The 21,599-nt window shown below is 24.6% G+C and overlaps 1 protein-coding gene across 3 annotated transcripts in view; it reads left to right on the top strand.

The window, feature by feature from the left end:
* TrpA1 (Transient receptor potential cation channel A1) overlaps positions 1-21,599 on the top strand; it is a 48,780-nt gene that overhangs the window by 21,726 nt on the left and 5,455 nt on the right. For 2 of the 3 annotated variants that reach the window (XM_089221640.1, XM_015512731.2), the window contains exons 4-16: positions 7,632-7,788; positions 10,723-10,813; positions 14,896-15,091; positions 15,638-15,711; positions 15,849-15,939; positions 16,511-16,720; positions 17,587-17,823; positions 17,888-18,088; positions 20,172-20,463; positions 20,552-20,888; positions 20,972-21,116; positions 21,176-21,268; positions 21,344-21,574. In XM_089221640.1, coding sequence (XP_089077766.1) covers positions 7,632-7,788; positions 10,723-10,813; positions 14,896-15,091; positions 15,638-15,711; positions 15,849-15,939; positions 16,511-16,720; positions 17,587-17,823; positions 17,888-18,088; positions 20,172-20,463; positions 20,552-20,888; positions 20,972-21,116; positions 21,176-21,268; positions 21,344-21,574 — 2,355 coding nt within the window. The remainder of the gene's footprint in view (positions 1-7,631; positions 7,789-10,722; positions 10,814-14,895; positions 15,092-15,637; positions 15,712-15,848; positions 15,940-16,510; positions 16,721-17,586; positions 17,824-17,887; positions 18,089-20,171; positions 20,464-20,551; positions 20,889-20,971; positions 21,117-21,175; positions 21,269-21,343; positions 21,575-21,599) is intronic. The other variant, XM_089221641.1, reaches the window with a different exon arrangement.

The following is a 21,599-nucleotide window of genomic DNA, read 5'->3' as shown; positions in this document are numbered from 1 at the left end:
CTGAATTTTTTTTTTTAGCAAAGCTTTTAGTATCCAAAACGGTTTTTTTTTAAAGATTAAATCTTACTTGCTTAATATACGCAATATAATATATTCATTTCGTATTAATTAGAAATAATAACTTGCCTACTTCAGTATATTTTTGGTTTAGGTATCTTGTACACTAACCGACTAACTATTATCCTTTATTTTTGTTAAAAATAAATTTGTACATCTACATAAAACCACTCATAGTTATTACATCAGGATCACAAAATGTATGTGGAATATAATATTAAACTACTCGTATATTATAAATATCTAGATTGTATACATAAATTACCTAAACGGGTGTTAGGATTATACTTATACTAGTATATTATTTATTATTTTTAAACTTTGAATTAGGTTTGTCTCAGGGTTTTAAAATTTAATATTAAATACTGGAAAAAAAATGAAAAATAAATTACTTTTTATGTCTAATAATATTAAAATATAAAATTTTAAAATGATGTACTTGAAAATAATACAAAACAAATATCACTATAATAAAATATAAGAATAAATAACGTTCACAATTTTTCATGAATTTTTCTAAAAAAAAAAAATACGTATTATAATAAAAATTATAAGGATTTACCTAGTTGTATCCTATTCAAGAATTTTGATTTATTTGAACCTTTATAGTGCATACTGTAGAATGAATTTTATCTAAGATAGACATTTTAGAATTTTCATTGTTATATGAGTAAATTAGATTATATTTTCAATTTTCTATATACTCAGGGTTATGTTGGTGCAATTAATGTACAGTTAAAATAAATCTTTTAACTTACATTTACAGTAAAATAATGACTTCATAGTAATCTAAAGTACTTTTTAAATGTTAAGTCTATGCAATATTGAGGTAATGTATAATGATTAGATTTGGTTTTTAAGTAAACATGGTCATTTAAAATGTTTTTTTCTCCGGCTGGCAGTATTTTGCATAATATTTAAAACTTTTTTTTTTGATTTGACAAACTTAAATTGTTGCGACGCACCTAATATTAAAAAGCAATCATAGATTCATTGAAAAATAAACAGAGAGAGAGGGTAAATAATGGATTGGTAATCTAGGTAATGGTATTTATTAATCAAATTAAAAATTATGTAGTTTTTGTATTTTTGTGGAAATCCAATCAAATTTCTTAGCAATGTCATTTCTAGACATAAATATAATTAAATCCGTAGAATAATTTATTTATTACCAAGTAGTAAGAATTGAACATGATTTAGGTTTAGTACAATTCTAAGAGTGTATGAGAACACGTAAGTATAACAGAGTAACACTGCATGATTAAACTTAACAAAATTTTATTCTAACCAATCGTTATATAGAAATATTGTAAAATTGTGTTCGTTTTTCATTAATTGTAAATAAAGAAATACGAGAATTTAAGATTTGTAAAAATAGGTAGATTTTGTGTGAGATTAAAAACATTGTGAAGTGATTGAAGGGGAATCTTGCAGTGACTTTACTCGGCAAAATATTGTTTGATATTATATAATTTTGTAGAATGCTGTATAGGTTTAAATTTATTTTATTCTATTTTACTTATTTTTATTTCATATAGAATCACCACTAAGATTCCTTTTAAGCCTTTAATCACACATTCACATCTAGAGGTCGTTACATCAACCGTGGCGTACATTATGCGCCCCTGTTTCATTGTCGTGTTCGGTGTTTCAGTCCTTACATGTATTCATACTAGAGTAGTCTCGCATAATTTACGTTTGGTTGAAAAAGTTATACATTTTAAAATACCAATGATATTATTCAAATTGATTAAAAAGTTTTTTTTCTTAATTTCACGGGTGCTTTATGTATGACTTTACAATTTTTTAATCGTAAGTTTACATACTTTTTAACTACCTATAGACAAATATTATTTTATTAAATTTTGTGATACTAAATTTTAAATAAAAAATCAAATAAATATCGAACAAATATATTTATGAAACCTATGTATAATTTCAATTATTAATTCATAAAAAAATTTTTAATTATATAGTATCGATAAATCATTATTTTTTTTAAAATAAATTAATATTTCATTATATTGTCAATTAAATTATCATATATCCAAATATAAAATTAAAATATCATAATATAATTTCGATCTCTTTGCTAATTGTACATTGGTTCATTGGGGTTGAAAGTTTCTCATGTTATGTGTTATTCTCGTGTAATTTTTGGATCAGTGTTGGCTTTTTTCACAAAACTATTCAACGTCTGTACTGATATGATGACTTCATCACCATTGGAGGTCATCAGACATTGGCATAAAGTATTCTATGGTTGCCAGGCAATTCAGAAATTATCTTCAGAAGAACTAATTAAGGTAAGAATAAGAAAAAATTGTATTCATATTACTGTACAAAACATGCAAAATTATTCTAGTATCTAATACATTAGGTAGTGTGTAAGTTTTTTATTATTTTTATTCGATCTGTAAGTATTAGGTAATACCTAACAATATTTATCAAATATACAACTCACAATTTTAATTGAGTATAAAGTATCGAATATTTTATTACACGTGATTTTGATATTAACAAATTCCATTTTAAATAATTAATCTTAAAGCAATATTAAAACAAACCATACATTTTCATAATAAAATATCCGAATTTGTATTATATAAACAGAAAATAAACTGACCGTATAAAATAAAAATTTTAATATAAAATTGAACATATGAATTATTTTATTAACTTTTTGACACTATAGCTAATATACTAATATATATATATATGTATATATTAGTATATTAGTATAATATACATTATAGTTTGTAAAAATTTGATAATTCTTGAAATGTTCATTGAACTGTAATACTGTATATACATCTGTTCAGGAAAATTATTTAAAAAGATGTAAATGCTTCAGCTTACAATAAAAAGATATAGTTCTTCACAATTTTTAATACAAATCTGAATTTATCTTGGAACGGCATTAAAATTGCCTGGTCAAAACCCTTTAAAATTTAATACTTAAAAGTAGACGTCTTTTAACGGGGTAGGTACCTGCACATTACACAATTACACGAGTAGTTACGAGATGACGAGAATTGAATAATGGATATAAAAAGTTGAAGATGTTATTTATTTTTATAATTGGTACAAATTATCTTTAAAATGTCTCATGTTGTAATCAGTATTTTTTTTCGGTTAAAATTCTGTTGTAATTTATTTTAGGTTTCAAGGTACCAATGGAATAGATTTTGTTTTTATATTTATATCATAAATTATGTAATAATTGTGTGCTGTACTTTTGTTAACATTATATATTTATACATCGATTGTATATATTTACTCGAACAACCCACGGAAGAAAAGTAAAGGTGTAAAAAAAAACTATTGGAATTCTGAACTCTGAAGTATAATAATTATTAATGATTATATATTATAATTGTTAATTGATTGCTTATTTTATTTTATGTACAATTAACGTTTGGAATACTATATTTAAGAAACATGAAAAATGTTGAATAACTGCTAACTATAATATCAATTTTAAAAGAGCTGTAAGGTAAATTAAATTAAATATTATTAATGCTTTGAAAAATAAAATGAAGTCTTGTTATGCAGCGTAATTTCTATGATAGTATATTATATTCAATTTTTTTTAAAGATGGTAAATAAAAATGTTTTATTTTTAATTATAAATTTTAAAACTTTGTTCAACAATGTTTTTTATATTTACATTGCTTAATTGTTCATGTATATACATTTTTAATTGTTATTTAATCCATTGATGTAAAACTTTAAACTGAATGTGACCACTGAAATCGTTCTGTACATTAGGATGACTTCCAAAAAATCAAATCTAATTAGAAATAATAAAAAGTGTTGGTTTAATTAATCAGCAATTTAAATTCTATGAATAATTATTTAGGTATTGAGGTACAATATCGACATATAATTAAAAAAGTATTTCTTTCTCTCTTCTCACGCAATATTAGGATAAAATGCTAAGTTCTTATAACGTAATAAAGTTATAACTTATAACTTTTTACATAGTTTTTTTCATTGAGATTAAGGTTCGGAAACTGGGATATTTACTGGTGTTAAAATTACATTTTCTACATAGTTTATATTTTGTCTTTATTAAATAGTTACAGACAGTAAAATGTCACTACTGATGAGATTAAATTTAATTACATTGATAAAAAAACAATTTAAACAAATAATAAGGCTACCTATTTTTAAGATGCATTTTTATTAGAACAAATGTGATATATACTTAGGTATTTCCTTTTTTTTTATTCACATGATTCATATCATCGGTATTAAAAATATAAATTTTTCAATATTTCTTATTGCACTCGCATAGTTATTACAATATTGGCTTTTAAAAACTACCTACATATAAAATACATATTATATTTCTATATAAACATTTATGATATAACGACACCTTTTCATAAAATTAAATTTGAAATATAATGGACATTTTGTATTTTTTTGAAGTATGTTTATGAAATTGATCGATTATATCGCCTAATTCATTAGCGAAAAAATTATTGAAATTATAAGAAGATAGTACTTTAATTAATTGGTTTCTATTATGATTTGCAACCGTCAAATAAATTATTGTTTTTTCATTCTTTCTATTCTGTAATAAGGTTTTTTTTTATATTTACCTCAATCGTTTTGTATATAAACACGATTAATTGATGGAAAAAGTAAGTACATTTATTCTATTAGACTTGCACATCTAAGCTGTAATCGATATGGTAATATAAAAACCATATTGGATTTGAAAAGCGAGGTTACCACCAAAGTATTACTGAAGTATCCACCAAGTCACCGTAAATAAGATTTGTGACTTCTATCATAATATATTATTATTATTTATTCGTAAATGGAGGTATTTTGTGAAGAAAATGACTATTTTTTTATAATCTTAAACAGAAAATAAAGTTATATATAATTATTATAAATTTGTGAAATAGGTATATTATAATTTAGGATGCTTCATATAATTTTTATACGAATAATAAAATTTACATAATTTATGTGGAATAGAATTTCTCCATAAGTGGAAATAATGTATTATTGTTATTTGCATTTTAACACCGGAAAATTAATAAAATATTGAAATATTGATCGAATTCTAGAAATATTTGTGTTAATACTTGTATAGATTATTAATTATAAGTTTATAACTCATAATTATAATATACACAAGATACTTAAATACTTAACAATTGTTTATTATTATAAAATGTATAGGTATAATAAGGGATACTAGATATTTATATATTTATTTTGCACTAAATTATTATGTTATATGTCTATTCAATTGTACCTATCATGTAGATTTAAATTATTATGGTATAATATTTTGTATGTTGTAGAACTAGAAATTAACTATATGTTATTAAATAATAATATTTTAAATTTGTCATAAAAAAATTAATTTGAGCCACGTGTGGGTAGGTATCAACTATGAATTTTGTACATAGCTAGGTATGAGTTCTCGATAATTGATCTACCCACATTGTCTTTGTAGATACTTGGAGAGTAGGATAGAAGTTTAAAATTTACGTGGATTTGTAAATATGTGTTTATAAATCCTTAGAAGTTAAGAAAAAAATTTTTTAAAGAAAATAAATAAAATTACGAGAGTAAACGTTGTTAAATTCGTCAAGCGTTCATGAATAAACAGAACGAAACAATATACGTAAAACATTTGATAAATATGTTACTTTGGTGATGCTGAATAACTACGTAGAAAATGTTTCGATGCGAAACAATTTTGTTTTTTAAGTTCATTGTCATAAATTTCATTTGTACACTTTAACATATATTTTCAAATATTGTATTAATCTAGAAAAGATCAATAAGTGTTATGATAAAAAAAAAAAATGTTATCTACATATCTTTATTGATAATACATTTGTATTCAACTTAAAATTCCTTAAAAATAATCACTAAAAATTATATAACTAAAATATGTTTTATAAGTTAGAGTCGGTTTCTTTAACGTTAATTTGTTATTTTAAGCTAACCTATGCATTTTAATGATTTTTTTTATTTGATTTAAAAACAAGTTTTTATAATGGATGAAATATTATTTTCAAATTCCTTACTCTTAAATTGTCACACATCCAAGATCCGTCACAATACTATTCCTAAGGAGTATGTATAATATCTTAATTTTTATTGCATACAATTTAAAGAACACTTACCTATTATATAAAGACTGGCGTATTTATATACTTAAAAAGGCATATGGTACTTCTGTATATATATACCACGGTTATCTAAAAATATATACACGTAGTAAGTTTTTAAGTTTTATCTATTAATAATTCATAAAATTCATTATACTTATAAAATAACGATAGTACTTATTGTTGTTAAAAATACATGTTATATAATTATAAACTTTGACATGTTTAACAAATCTTTAACTAGCAATATTTTTTTGAACGTATTGGTATATTTCTGTAAATTAATTCACTTGTCTTTTTTTTCTTGAATATTAAATTCCAGTTAAAGTTTTGAAGTATATCAAAATATTGCGTTAATGGTTTCATTTTTATAGATATTAATTAATTAAAATAATTAATGAAAATTCTATTATTTTAGTGTCAAATCTATACCTATAGGTATTAGGTAAACTTGATGAAAAAATGAAAAAACTAAATTTTACTGTCCTGAAGTTTAAATAAGGTTCCTAATCTAGAACATTTAATCATTAAGTATATAATTACGTAATAAAACTACACGTTCACATGCCACTATAGAAATGGTCTTCTATAAAATAGTAGAACGACCATGGTGACCTTAAACTAGGTGATTAATATTAATTTAACGTCTTAAGGATTTACCACAAAGAGGTGAGTTTATAGAATTTAATTTTCCATCAGTGATTAGTTATCTTTAAATGCAAGCAAGCAAGTATTTAATTTAATTTTTAATTTTTATTTCTTACATAATAATAGATCTTTAAGATGCATATAATTATTATTTATATTATATTTAAATTGATTTGTATATGTGTTGTATATACAATGTTTTGTTATTTATGTCATATTTTGTAATATTATATACAATTTCATTTTTTCTTAATTATTTTTTCTTGTAATATTTAATTCTGATATAATAAAAAATTTGACCGTCGGAAAAACTTAAATTCATTTTTTTACATTTTGTGGATATTACATAAAAATATATTTCAATAAGTTCAAATGAAATTTTTACTAAATTTTAATATTAAATTACAGTTTTTGAAGCCCATATATTACAATATTATAGTTTCACTTATTGTCATAAGTAGAAAATTATTCAAGTTACTAAATTAATAAAAATAGAACATTTTACTAGCTTATACTTAAGCTTAAATACATTGTTAATGTGTATGAAATAATTTTAAGTACCTAATTATTATTTGTTTCACGCCTTTACATGCAGTATTTAATACTACAATATACCTGCATAATATATAGGTGCTGTACTGCTGTGTATGGAGTTTTATAATATTTGCGTTTTATCAGGAAAATATTTATTTGTGACAGCATAAATGCATAATTAAGATAAATATTAGTATCTGAATACCAAAATCAATAATAACTCAAATATTGAAATTACATTTTCAGGCTGCTGAAAGTGGTAATTTGGATGATTTCAACCGTCTTTTTATAGCAGAACCAGCTCGTCTCGAAGTGAGAGATTCGAAAGGTCGAGCAGCTGTGCATCAAGCAGCTGCCAGAAATAAATTAAATATATTAAAATTTATTCGTAACCACGGTGGAGGTAAATATTATATAATGCTATATTAATACGTAATATCTATAATAAGAGGACATACCACATCGCATAATCTTAATTAAAAGAATAAAATAATAATTGAAAATATGCATAGGTACCTATTATTTTGTAGGTAATCTTAAACATATACATTATATATGTTAAACATTGTTTATTTCAAATACAAAAACATTACATTTTACATAAAATCAATATCATCTTATCGTATTTTAATTTTGTTTGGTAAGTAAATTGACTAATATTGACTTTAAGACTTAGTAAAATAATATTCACAATGTTGATTTTGTGATATATAGGTATATATAGTATAATATAATATATGTTGCGTGCTTGATAGATAGATTAATAGATGTGATTGCAGATGTGGTTCGTCCTTTTATAGTGTTAATTTTGTGGAATAGAGAATGAAAAAATAAATATTATACCTAATTGATAAATTATTATATATCATCCTTCAGGGTGTTAAATAAGAAATAAATACAAATTAATTTAATACGGTTTTAGTGATTTGTGTGAAGGATAGGAAATATAGGAAATGTGGACATTATATTTTTAAAACTTAATAATAACGTTAAAATGTATTCATTTTACATACATTAATTTTATAAATTACACAAGTAATTTCTTGTCAGTAAGGTAGATACTAAGTTTGTATTGTTATGTAATCATAGAAACTATTCAAAATCATGATTTCTTATTCAAACACTTAATAAACTAAACTGATAAACACGATTCAAAGACAAATGGAAAGTAGAATAGTTATACGTTAAGTATTTTGTGTTTTCAAAGAGTTTAAGGTATTGAAATTAATATTAATTATTTACCTAAACAAATAACTGAATAATCATTATTTATTTAACATTAAGTTAGTTGTGACATTTTTATTTGTGAAATATTTTCAATATAAATCCTCCTAAAGTACTTGTACAATTTATTTTCTTTCTATAAATCTTTATCAAACTTCTCAGTTGATAACGGAATACTATAACTTCAAAACCGATTTGATTTTGTATACGGTTTCCCTGTGTAAGAGATGTATGTCCTTTAATGAATGTGATTATTCTTTCAATCAACACAACATTGAATCGGTTTAATTATTATATTATGTATATTATTTATTTTATAATAATTGATTTATATGGTTCGATCTAAATTCTCTCTGTCCATCTTTACTCTTTATAAGATTCTTATATTATTCAATTATAATTGGTAAAATAGTTTTTATTTATTGAAGACAAATTAAGTTTACCTGCCTATTAATTATTTATTGACACGCTATAACAATAAATTTTAAATTGTCGAATCATTCATATAGTCAGTAAATATAATGATTTTTTTGTTATTTGTTATTTTGTAACTATTTTAATTAATAGAAACTACCTAGATATTTAAAACATTAAATCAAACAGTTAAAATAGTTTTTTTTTTCATTTATTAACCCGTGGCAACACAGGCTATTGAATGTTTATTTTCAGTAAGTTTTTATTTGTGTGTGAAGGTATGGTTTATAGATCGCAGTGTAATTGTGGCGAGTATTTGTCACTAAAACCCGGGTCACCCAATCGGGAACTAACTAACAATACTGGCTGATGCTTGACTTCAGATCATATTTTTATGACTAAAGCTAACCACCGCACCATATCAGGCCACTTAAATATTTTTTTAATTATTCTATAATAACAAACACGTATAAATGTGGTTACCGATAAACCCAATTTTTTGTCTATTTAATTAATCATAACCTGTAAGGTTCATAACTTATATCTCCTAACAGTCCTAACCAAAGATTTTTATAAGTGTAATAATACGCTCTTAAAAAATATACATGTATAAGTTCTTAAATATGCACTAAAAATATTTAAATATGCAAAAAAATATTACCTAAGTATAAAACATTTTTTTTACTGAAACCTTTATAAGTTAAAAAATGTTTATTATATTACATCAAAATTGTTTATCTCTCTAACTCTAATGTTTTGAAGACTTCGTTGTTTAAAAAAGACACAAACAATCAAAATAGTATTAAACTTTAAAATATGTAAAATGTTAATATTCAATTTTATATTCAATTTTTCTGAAAAAAAAGTCATAGCTTATAAAGGTATTAAAATAAATACTAATAAAAAAAACTCACAGCATAGGCATCTCTTGGACATCTTAAATATATATATATATATATATATATAAACGCTAGAAGTTATAAGTCCTGATCATAATTATGTCAATTAAATTAAATTTATGTACATGTTGAGTAGAGTGTCCATTATTTTCTTAGAGAATAAATAAGAAATACGAAAATACAAAAATGCATGTATCTATATTTTACATATATCTTAAGTTTAATAAATCATAAATTTATATTATGGAAGTATTGTCTCATTATGTTTATCATATGTTTTATTTTGTATTTAATTTTATCTAAAAAAATCTGTGCATAATATTATGAAAAGTATAAAAAATAATAACTTAAAAAAAAAACGGTTCACCAAGCATTGTTTTAGGTTTTGATCATAATAAGTCTATACAAATGATGTAAATATACCTATTTCAATCCAATATTTGAATGTCAGGGAAATATTATATTTATTCAAAAAATATCGTATGTGTATTTTTCATAACATATTCAGTAGATATCAACTAGATATTACTATGTATGTATAGGTAATAGACTAGTTATTTTTATTCATATGTCACATCCATCATAAAATAATAATATTATTTTTATCGTTTCTGATTTTGACATTTTATCAAATTGACTTCTTATTTCGTTATCAGGAAGTGCACTGCATGTCTGCATAGAACAGTAACTTGTAATTGATTATTGATTATCTTTAGTAATAAATCTGTATTTTACAACTTAATCTTATAAAATATTAATAAGATCGAAGCATATTATTAAATATTAAATTTTTCCAATAGATTTGAACTTAAAAGATTCTTGTGGAAACACTCCATTGCACATAGCAATCGAACACAATTCTCTGGACGCAGTGGAATATTTGCTTCAAAAGTAAGCAATATTTTTAAATTACATAGTAGATATAATAATATTTTTAAATGTTGGATCTGTATTTAATATGAATAACTGTTTATTCGGTGGACTGTAAAGAGTACCTCATCATAAATCGCTTATACGTAATTGAAATCAATAATTTGTATTATTATTCATATTATGTGAGAAAAACTAATAATATATTTGATTTCTATAAAAATCAATTAGCATGATAAATTTGTTCAATTATAACTTAACATTATAATATAAAATATGTGCTCTCGGTTTTTCTGCCGTTTTATCAATACAATTATAAAGAGGAATGTACCTATACGCCAATCAGATGAAATTCACTCAACTAAATTAAACAGCGCAGGCAATGGTTTTGTTAATAATTATAGGTTTGAATATTCCATAGAAGTTTGGCAAATCATGTGTAACCAAAAGCAGTGTATACTGTATACCGTAGTTAATAGGCGGGCATCAAGGGAGGAGGCTAAATATTTTAATAGCCTCCCAAAATCGAAACTTAATTTGAAATGTTATTCGTTGTTTTAATAATTATGTATTAGTTTTTTTTTTCAAAATCCTAAAATAATATTTTACAAACAAATGGCACTAATATAATATTAAAAATCATAGACAATATCCATATGTTTATTTAAGAACAATCAAATCCAGCGCCAGCAACAACTGACTGAATTCTTAAATTCATTGAATTTACGAACACGCGTTTATGCAGATATCCGATATACGATGTGTTATACTTATAACGTCTTATCGGTATGTCGGGCGGCGGCTCGCGAGATCACGACCGATGTGACGTTATGATGATAGAAACGGCCTCCATGACATGCCGCGCTGACATTGTGATAATAATAATAATAATAATATTAGTTGATAATAAATAGTTTCGGTTTCAACGTTTTTGTGGTAATGCCGGTTATGACGATTTACGGATAATTGTTGAATACAAGCATACAACTAATAATAGTTCAAGATATTAAATTAAGTTCACTGTTTGGTTAACTCGGTTGAGACGTTAAGTGTTTTGATTTGATGAAGATGGTTTAAAAGTTTTGTCAGAAACAAAACCACATTTCCTTATTTACAAAAACTATTTACAATAGCATTAATGACACCAATCAGATCGGTTACTTGCAATAGAAGTTTCAGTGCAATGAGTAAAATAAAAACTTGGCTAAGGACATCGATACTTCAGGATAGGTTCAGCTATATCTATACTATATACTGAAAAAGATATGTCAAAAATATAAATAGCAATGATATTTTAAATATTTTTGCCGATAAAAATAGATATTTGTTATTAAAATAAAATATTAATAATTTTTAAATATTCTTTGTTTAGTGTTTTTTTTTTAATACAAAATAAACATACGAGTATCTATATTTTTATTAGTACCTAATATGTTTTACTTGTCCATGGGAAGGGGGAGCGGGGCGAAGCCCTTGCGTGTCACTTTACATTGGATTATTATATAGCCCCCCTAAAAATTCAACCAAATGTCCGTCTATGCTATAGTTATAACATAATATTCAAATTAACTACCTTGTCACAACATAATATTGATCAACAATTCTGATTTTACAAACAACTTAAATAAATTTTCTACTTAAAAATTAAATTGATAAATTACAAGAAATGTTTATACGTTGAAAGCGAATTACTATAAGTAGGTAGGTACTTGAAATAAAAGCTAAATTAATGCATCGCGTGGCATCAAAGAAAATATACTTATAATATAAGAATATTGAAACATTTATTAGAAATTAAAAATCCTCTATAGCAATAATAAAAGTTTGTTGTAATAAATAAAATTGTTCACAATTTACAAATACAAATAATAAATAAATAATTAAAAATAAAATATTCTTTGTATTTAGAATTAGTATAAAAATAGTAGATAAGATGTTCAAATTTTTAGGTATATGAATTATATACATTTACTATTTATTTATTTCTACATTTAACGTTGCATTAACAGAAAAAGAATTTATTATATATATTGAATGATCATTAGAATTAAATCACTTTAATATTTTTACTCCACTGTAGACTTTCAATAAACTTTTCCAATATTATGTATTTTTTTACAAAATGTATAATTTTTGTATATAATAATAATTTTCATAAACCAAAAACACATATTTGATGATTCAATATAATATACAACTTAATTATTTTGATTATATTATAAATAAATTTGAATAAGTATATTTAATTAAGTTCGATAAGTACCTAATTTGGAATCATTACTGGAATAACCAGAAAAATTGTTATAATTTAATTTTTTTAGTAAAAAATTAACTATATACATAGCTATTAGATAAATATTCAACCGTGAGTAATATAAAATATTAAACATAATATGTTACATATTATGTATTTTCCACGTGCAAGGGTATTTTTTAGGTTTATATATTTGTAGTAAATTTTACTACTATTCTCAGATTGTTCACACAGAATTATTACACGTGCTATTTCGTCACAATATGTTGTTTAGCGCTAATATCGTTAATTCAAAGTTTGCATATCAAAACATCTACCTGAGAAGGGTTGACACTTAGTATTTAGTAATTTGTATTTCAATGTAAAAAATGTTTGCATTTATAAAATGGCGTAGGTATCTATAAAACAATCGGTTCTAAGGTATTTAATATTTCTGTCCTTGTTTTGTTAAAATTAAAAATAACTAAAACGCTTTACTGAGTAGTTGTGTTTATATTATGTCTAATTTTTTTTTTTTTTTTAAACAAAGATTATGGAAATTTGTTTTTAGTTTACGACTCATGTCAGGAATAAACACCTAATTAAGAATAATTATGGTGGACTTTTTAACTGATTTTTTTTCAATTTCGTTAGGTTCATTTTTTTTTTAATGTTCATCAAAAACTTGAGCTATATAGTTGACCATTATAGTTTCTAATAATGTTAGTTTCTAAAGTTTGATAATAACTATTTATAATTTTTTTTAATACTATTATTACTATTTAACTTATAAATTAGATTCTAAATTTCGTGTATGGTGTATAATGGATATTTTAATTTCTTAGCTTCCTTAAAATAAGGTATTATAGTAAATCTTCACCGTAGATATTAATTAATTTTCAAATTTTCATCACGCTTATTATAGATTTATTTATTTCATTTATACATAATGTATACTTTTCAAAATACAAATCTATTTTTAGGCTGTTTAATTTATATATTTTTTTTTTTTTTTTGGGGGGGGAGATCTATTATATATTTATATTTATGTAATTATAACTTTTAAAATACGTATATTATTTACTGATCAAAAATGTTTATTTATACCTATGTTATATTATCTTGAATTTTTTTAAATTTAACTATAAAATACATAATACTTCAATTGTGAATCCACTACCCACAATTATTATAAATGCAATACAATTTGTTGCTAAGTTTAAAAATTGCATTTACATAACGATTTGAACTCGATTTCCTGAACACATAATCGACTAATTTTCTGTATAATACATTATATCGTTTACAGTTAGGTACTTAAATGTTAAGAATTTTTTTATTATTATTTTGTATACTCCAAAACATATACATTTACAAAAGTCTCTATTATATTTTACAAAAATATTACAGTATTTTTGTACTCACTAGTAATCTTTTTAATATATTCAAACATCAAATAATAAATTAATCTGTCTTTACTATAAAGTATGACTGATTAAAAATATAATCCAATAGTGTTACATATTACGTTTGTCAATGGCCCTCAACCTAATATAAAAAGTAGGAATACCTAATTTTTTTTGGTCATTTCATTAAACTGTATTATTAAATTAATACATTAAACAATACACTGCAATAAAAACTTTATTGTAGTTATTATTAATATTTTTAACGGAATACACTTAAGTCAATAAATTAAAAATCCTATGAAAATAATATAATAATATTTTATTTTGAATTGTTCTGTGTCTTGTGTATATAAGTTTATTTATGTTGTTTATACCATATTCGAATGCACAAACTAATTATAACTTACTGTATATGACTTACTTAATTTGTCTGAAACATTGTGATGTATACGTTTATAAAGTGGTGCTGACCCGAGTGCATTGAATGATAAAAAACAAGCGGCTTTACATTTGGCAGTCGAGCTAAACCGCGTAGCCGTTCTTCAAGTAATGTGCAAATTCAAAGATCGGATTGAAATCGGCCAAGGTGGCAAACATGGTAGGACAGCACTTCACTTGGCTGCCATACACGATAATGATGAATGTGCACGTATATTGGTGAGTAACATATTTTTCTATTCAATAATATTGTGTTCAAAATGCAGCTAGTGGTGTAGCTACTATTAAAATATTGTCTTGTAAGTTTTATTTAATCACTGTTTTGTATCTCAGAAGTTTTATAAACACCTAGATATCTTCGAATGCATGACTATCGACTAATATGAAATGTCTATCAATCATAATAATTCATAACCATGTTTTAACAAAATATTTTTTTTCAAATATATTAAAAATGAACAGACCACAAAGACCATACATAGTATGACAATAGATGATTAATAAAATATTATATTAGTGTCAATGGCTGACCCCTTGTTGCTTCCATAGTAGCTATATCACTATACCGTTAGATATATAGGTATGTATAAGTGAAAATATGAGATTGTGAACAAATTGTGTATTACAAGAAGTTTTATAATTAGTTTACAATTCCAGCGTTAAAAACTAAATGTTTATTTTCAAATAGATATTTGATAAATAATATTAAATGCTTATTGATCCCGTAGTGCATTAAACGAAAATTATTTACCGGACACATTTCAGGTTACAAGTTTCGGAGATTCAAAATTAATATTTTCCGTTGACGAAGATACTATACCAAATCGAAAGTCATATAGGTAATTTCTTAACGTGAGCAAAACGTTATATATTAAATTTCGTAGTGTTTGGTAAACATCATACACACACACATACATATTGTAATCATTAACATATTTTAATAACATCAATATAAATTGTGAACCTATGGGATTAGTTTCAGTTTCTTATGTTCAATATTCAAAATGTGCTTGATGTGGAAATATACTAAATATAATAAGAAACGGTGCAATATTTTTCCGATAAAGGTTTGACTATAATTTGTTTCGGATACTATATATGAGCGTCCTTTACGCAACAAAACCTTTGACTAATATAATATTTTTATAACATCCAGATTTTCCCGAGATCCATTTTTTTTATTGATAAGTTTACAAATAAGTTGTTCATGGTTCATAGTCATTCATTTTTTGTTTACTTTCACACCACGCTGTCATAGGTATACATATACACCAAATTAATTGTTTTCTATTAACTTTGCAATACGATTATGTAACAAATTTAATCTATAATATTATAATATGCATATATTTCATATTTGTTAACGCACAGTATATTTTTTTACAAAACTAAGAATATGTAATATAACGAGTCATTATACTTGACTTAAGAATGTAATAACTATGATAAATATTTTGAATAAGTATATTATATAGCATGTGATAATAATATAAAATAACAACGATGATGATAATTGTTCATCGAATTATCATGAATATTATTAATACCTAATGTAAAAGTTCAAGTATAAAGGGCGCTTATTTTCTGCTGGTGCTACTTTTTCTAATTATATTAATGTATGGTATTCAATAATTATAGATGCGAGACCTGGGTGCTGATAATAGACAACCCTGCCACAATGGATATTACCCAATTCATGAAGCAGCAAAGAATGCAGCATCCAGAACGATGGAAGTACTTTTGCAATGGGCTGAGAGCAGAGGCAATTCAAGACATCAAATGATATCGTTTTTCGACGCCGAGGGAAATGTGCCGCTTCATTCTGCAGTACACAGTGGAGATTTTAAGGTAAATAAATACAAAACCAATGATTGGAAAGTAAGTGAATTGGTGTAAAATATCAAGTTGAAGGATTGGGGTTAAATTTCACAAAGGGATTTTGTTTGTTGTACACAGCTAGTATTATGTGATAATACGGAGTGTTTGAATTTGGAATATTTGTGTGTATTAAAAGACCAACTACAGACCACTGAATTCAATTATCTACTCATAAAAATAACAACAATAAAATTCTTGTTTTTAATTTAAGACTTAAAATATACTATAGAATTATATTGAGATATAAACTAAACTTGAATACACTTAATTTTAATCAGATAACTATATTGTATACTATATTATACATACTGTTTTTTTAATGATCTACAAATTAATTTCAAACTAAGTAAAATTACTTGTGTTTATAATATATTTTTAGTAGAGTTACCTAACTTAATATCTATTGAATACCATTATTAATGATAATTATAAGCCTGAAAAATTAATCAGTTGATCGAAGCTTATAATTTCAAGTAACAAAACTAAATAAAAATAATTAATTAACCAATAATAAAAGCTAATAATATTATCTTTTCAAAAACTTGACTTTTAGTTTACTTATTTCTTCTGAATTTCTGCATTTCAATTCATTAGCTTTATTGAATCGGTTTATTCAGTTTGTTGATAATTTAAACATTTATGAAGCAATTGGTAACATTTACATTTTACAGTAATAACTATTACATAAAGCATTGGATGAAAATAGGTTATATTATAGTATAGGTTATTATAAATAGTACTTATCAGATATTAAAATATTAATAATGCTATTTTAAATGAAATTTGTATTTAATTTTAATGTAAAACGAAAATTTGACAACTTTTGATCATTTTAGGCTGTGGAATTATGTTTGAAGTCTGGAGCTAAGATTTCAACGCAACAATATGATTTGTCCACTCCAGTTCATTTGGCTTGTGCTCAAGGAGCCATTGACATAGTCAAGCTAATGTTTGGTTTGCAGCCTGACGAAAAGGCCCAGTGTTTATGTTCTTGCGATGTACAGAAAATGACACCACTTCATTGTGCTGCTATGTTTGACCGATCTGAAATCGTACAATACCTTATAGAAGAGGTAAAAACACATTTCACGTACTTTTATTTTTTGTAATATATAGTGCATATCAGAATATTTTTAGGGAGCTGACATAAACGCTTTGGATAAAGAAAGTAGATCCCCATTGTTGTTAGCTGCCAGCAGGTCGGGATGGAGGACAGTTGCAAGTTTAATTCGATTGGGCGCTGACATTCAAGTTAAAGATTCCAGTAAAAGGAATGTCTTACATTTAGTAGTTATGTATGGAGGAAGACTTGACGAATTTGCTCACGAGATTACTATGGTAATTTTATCATCATAAGATAGTAAATTAAAAACCATTCACGTAAATAAATCAATATAAATACAATTCAATTAGGCAATTAAAAAAAAAAAATTAAATCCATACAAAATTAAATATAGCATTTGATTCATAAAAAAAAGAGGGAAGTAGATAACCGCTCTTCATATACAATACCGACTTTTTATGAATATGTGCATGTTAAAGTACTTTTGTAGCATACTATAATGTATAAAATTATAGTATAATTCTTTAGCATAATATTATTATTTTTAATTCTCATTTTATAGCATGAGATTGATTTAAATGTCTTGAAATTTCCATTGTGTGAATAAAATAATAACATAGGTACTTATAAAAGGCTACAAGTTTCGAACCCTTATGAAATTTTTTTTTAGAATTATAACCAAATAACTAAAACCATTGTTTTTCGTTTAAATGTTTAATCCTATGTCTAAGCATATTCATAAAAAAAAATTATAAATTATTTAGATTTATATTATTTTTATTTTACTATGAAATAGTTATAAGAAACCTTGATTCAAATTTTCAAACTTTTTTACTGGGTAAAAATATTTTTATCGATATTTATTGATTTTTTTTTAAATACGCAACAAAAAACTTACACCATTGTAAAATAAATACATAATAATTACATACCAATGAATGTATAAATTGAGTATGCATTAAACAGTAAAAACTGTGAAAATAAAAGATTATTTAAACTTTTTTTAGTAATAATATTTAAGTACTTAATTGGTATTCTACTAAATCATATTGTGCTTAAACAATAAATTAAAATCAATCTTAAAGTACCACGTGAGTAAATTTAATAACTTAATAATTAGGTATGAAAAAAAATAAATATTCTTTTAGCTATTATAATTGCGAGATCGAGGGGCATTTTATAATTTCATCATTTAGGGCTATTTAAAAAGATATTTTACTGTGTTTAATGTAAAATATACTAGTAATAATCTTTAGTTAAGCATTTTATTTCTAACAAAAAATATTTGTAGTTAGTCTTCCTTATAATGTTATCAGATTTTGATGCTTGACTTCTTTTCATACAAATTCCTTTGCTATGGTCTGTAATTGTATTCATAAATACGAATAACAATTGTTTTGAATGTTAGAAGAAATGAGAATAGTAATTATATAATTTCATATTGTGAAATTATAATCATTTAAACTATTTTTTTACATATAAACAATATATGAGTATATATAATATTCTTAATATTTTATATCCTATAGGTTAAACTGCTTAAGTTGCGCTTAACTTCATATGTAGGTCATGTGGACACAATATATCTCATAGGTAGCTTTAATAGCTGCTATGTCTCGTATATAGTGGGTGGTAGGAATAGATATAGGAAGTATATTTATGTTAGGACCCTGTTGAAGAATACAGGGAAATTTATGCGAATGAATGGTAAGAACAATACCACAGTGACTCAGTTTTAATTACCTTTGGCGCCACTACACGTATTCAGTACCTAACTATAATCAGTGTGTTATTTATTAATTAATATTTGTTTAAGAACAAGGCACTATTAATTATTAAATGAAGTATCAGATAAGAGGTTTAGATCTATCGTCGGAACTCAGTTTTACATAATGTGTATGGTGTATAATACGTGTTAGTCTTATTACAAGTCCACAATACCTATTTAATAATTACCACATGATTATTATTTTTAAATAATATTTTGGTTCATAAACATAATATATATAATATCTCAGTGTAGATCAATTTCTAGTAATATTTAGCTTTATTTATTATTTGTGCTATTTCTTATAACTAAAATAAATAAAATTATCGTATGGAACAGTAGTTGTTAGGTACCTATTTAGAGGTGTCCCTTAAGGGAGGGTTCACTGTATTATTATTGTTTAATATTATTTTTAAATAAATAATAGTATGTAATAAAGTTGTAAAAATCATCGTAAGATTCAAAATGTAGAATAATTTCAAAATATTTGTATTATTCCGATTTATGATCATATTATGATACTTAAAAAATGTTGTGCTATTGATATTTGATTTATTTTTATAATACAGTAATTATGGTTTATTTTATAGGCTAACCATCAAGGAGCTTTAGAAATGTTATTAAACGAAAAAGATAATACTGGATGTTCACCTTTGCATTACGCAAGTAGAGGTGGACATATACGAAGCTTGGAAAGCTTAATTCGGTTAGGTGCATGTGTGAATATAAAAAATTACAATGGTGAGAGCCCTTTGCATTTTGGTGCTAGATATGGAAGATATAATATTGTCAAAAGATTATTGAACTCAGAAAAGGGTGCTTTTATTATAAACGAATCGGATGGCGAGGGACTTACGCCATTACATATAGCATCTCAACAAGGTAATTTTCAATTTTATTTTATTTTAGAATTTAAAGTTGGTATATCATTTTTAACATCGTATAACAATTTAACATATCTTTTCACCAGGTCATACAAAAGTAGTTCAATTATTTTTGAACAGAGGAGCTTTACTGCATCGCGATCATAAAGGTCGCAATCCCCTTCATTTGGCTGCTATGAGTGGTCATACACAAACAATAGAACTATTACATTCCGTGCACTCACATCTATTAGATCAATGCGATAAGGATAAAAATACGGCTTTGCATTTAGCTACTATGGAGAATAAACCAAATGCTATAACATTGTTATTGTATATGAACTGTAAATTGTTATTCAACTCCTTAGATTTGAGTGCAATTGATTACGCAATTTACTATAAGTTTCCCGAAGCTGCATTATCGATGGTTACTCATGATTCACGGTAAATTATTAATATATGTACAATATGTCTTTCATTTTTTTTTTTTTTTTTTTGGTAAAGCTAAAATTGTGTTTTTGTTACAGAGCTGAAGAAATAATGTCATTGAAGTCAGATAGACATCCTTGTGTTACATTGGCGTTGATTGCGTCTATGCCACGCGTTTTTGAAGCAGTACAAGATAAATGCATTACAAAGGCCAATTGTAAAAAAGATTCCAAACAATTTTATGTAGGTAATATTAAATTAGAAAATTTTGCCGATTTTGAAAAATGTATATCTTATTTTAGATAAAGTATTCATTCTCATGTCTTCAATGTCCAGCGGTTCAAAAACATGGGGCGACTGGAACATTAAAACCCACTCCACTGCCTGCCTTGAACGTATGTTATAATTATAAATTATAAAAATATAATATAATATTTTGATTGTGTTTGAAATTTTTATTTTATAATCAGGCGATGGTCAACCATGGTAGAGTTGAACTCTTAGCACATCCATTAAGTCAAAAGTACTTACAAATGAAATGGAATACATATGGAAAATATTTTCATCTTGCGCATTTATTGTTCTACACGATATTTTTGATATTTGTAACTTTATTTTCATCTCAATTAATGGTCTACAATCAAATGACACAATCTAAATCTAATGAAACTAGTAATGCTTTATTAACTGTCGATACCACGGTACGTATTTATATAATTTGATTGT

This window comes from Diuraphis noxia, unplaced genomic scaffold (assembly GCF_037042655.1).
Source record: "Diuraphis noxia isolate RWA-SAM2 unplaced genomic scaffold, SU_Dnox_SAM2 contig0002, whole genome shotgun sequence".
Taxonomy (NCBI): domain Eukaryota; kingdom Metazoa; phylum Arthropoda; class Insecta; order Hemiptera; family Aphididae; genus Diuraphis; species Diuraphis noxia.
Note: the sequence above shows the minus strand (reverse complement) of the source record. Positions and strands in the feature narration are given on the sequence as shown.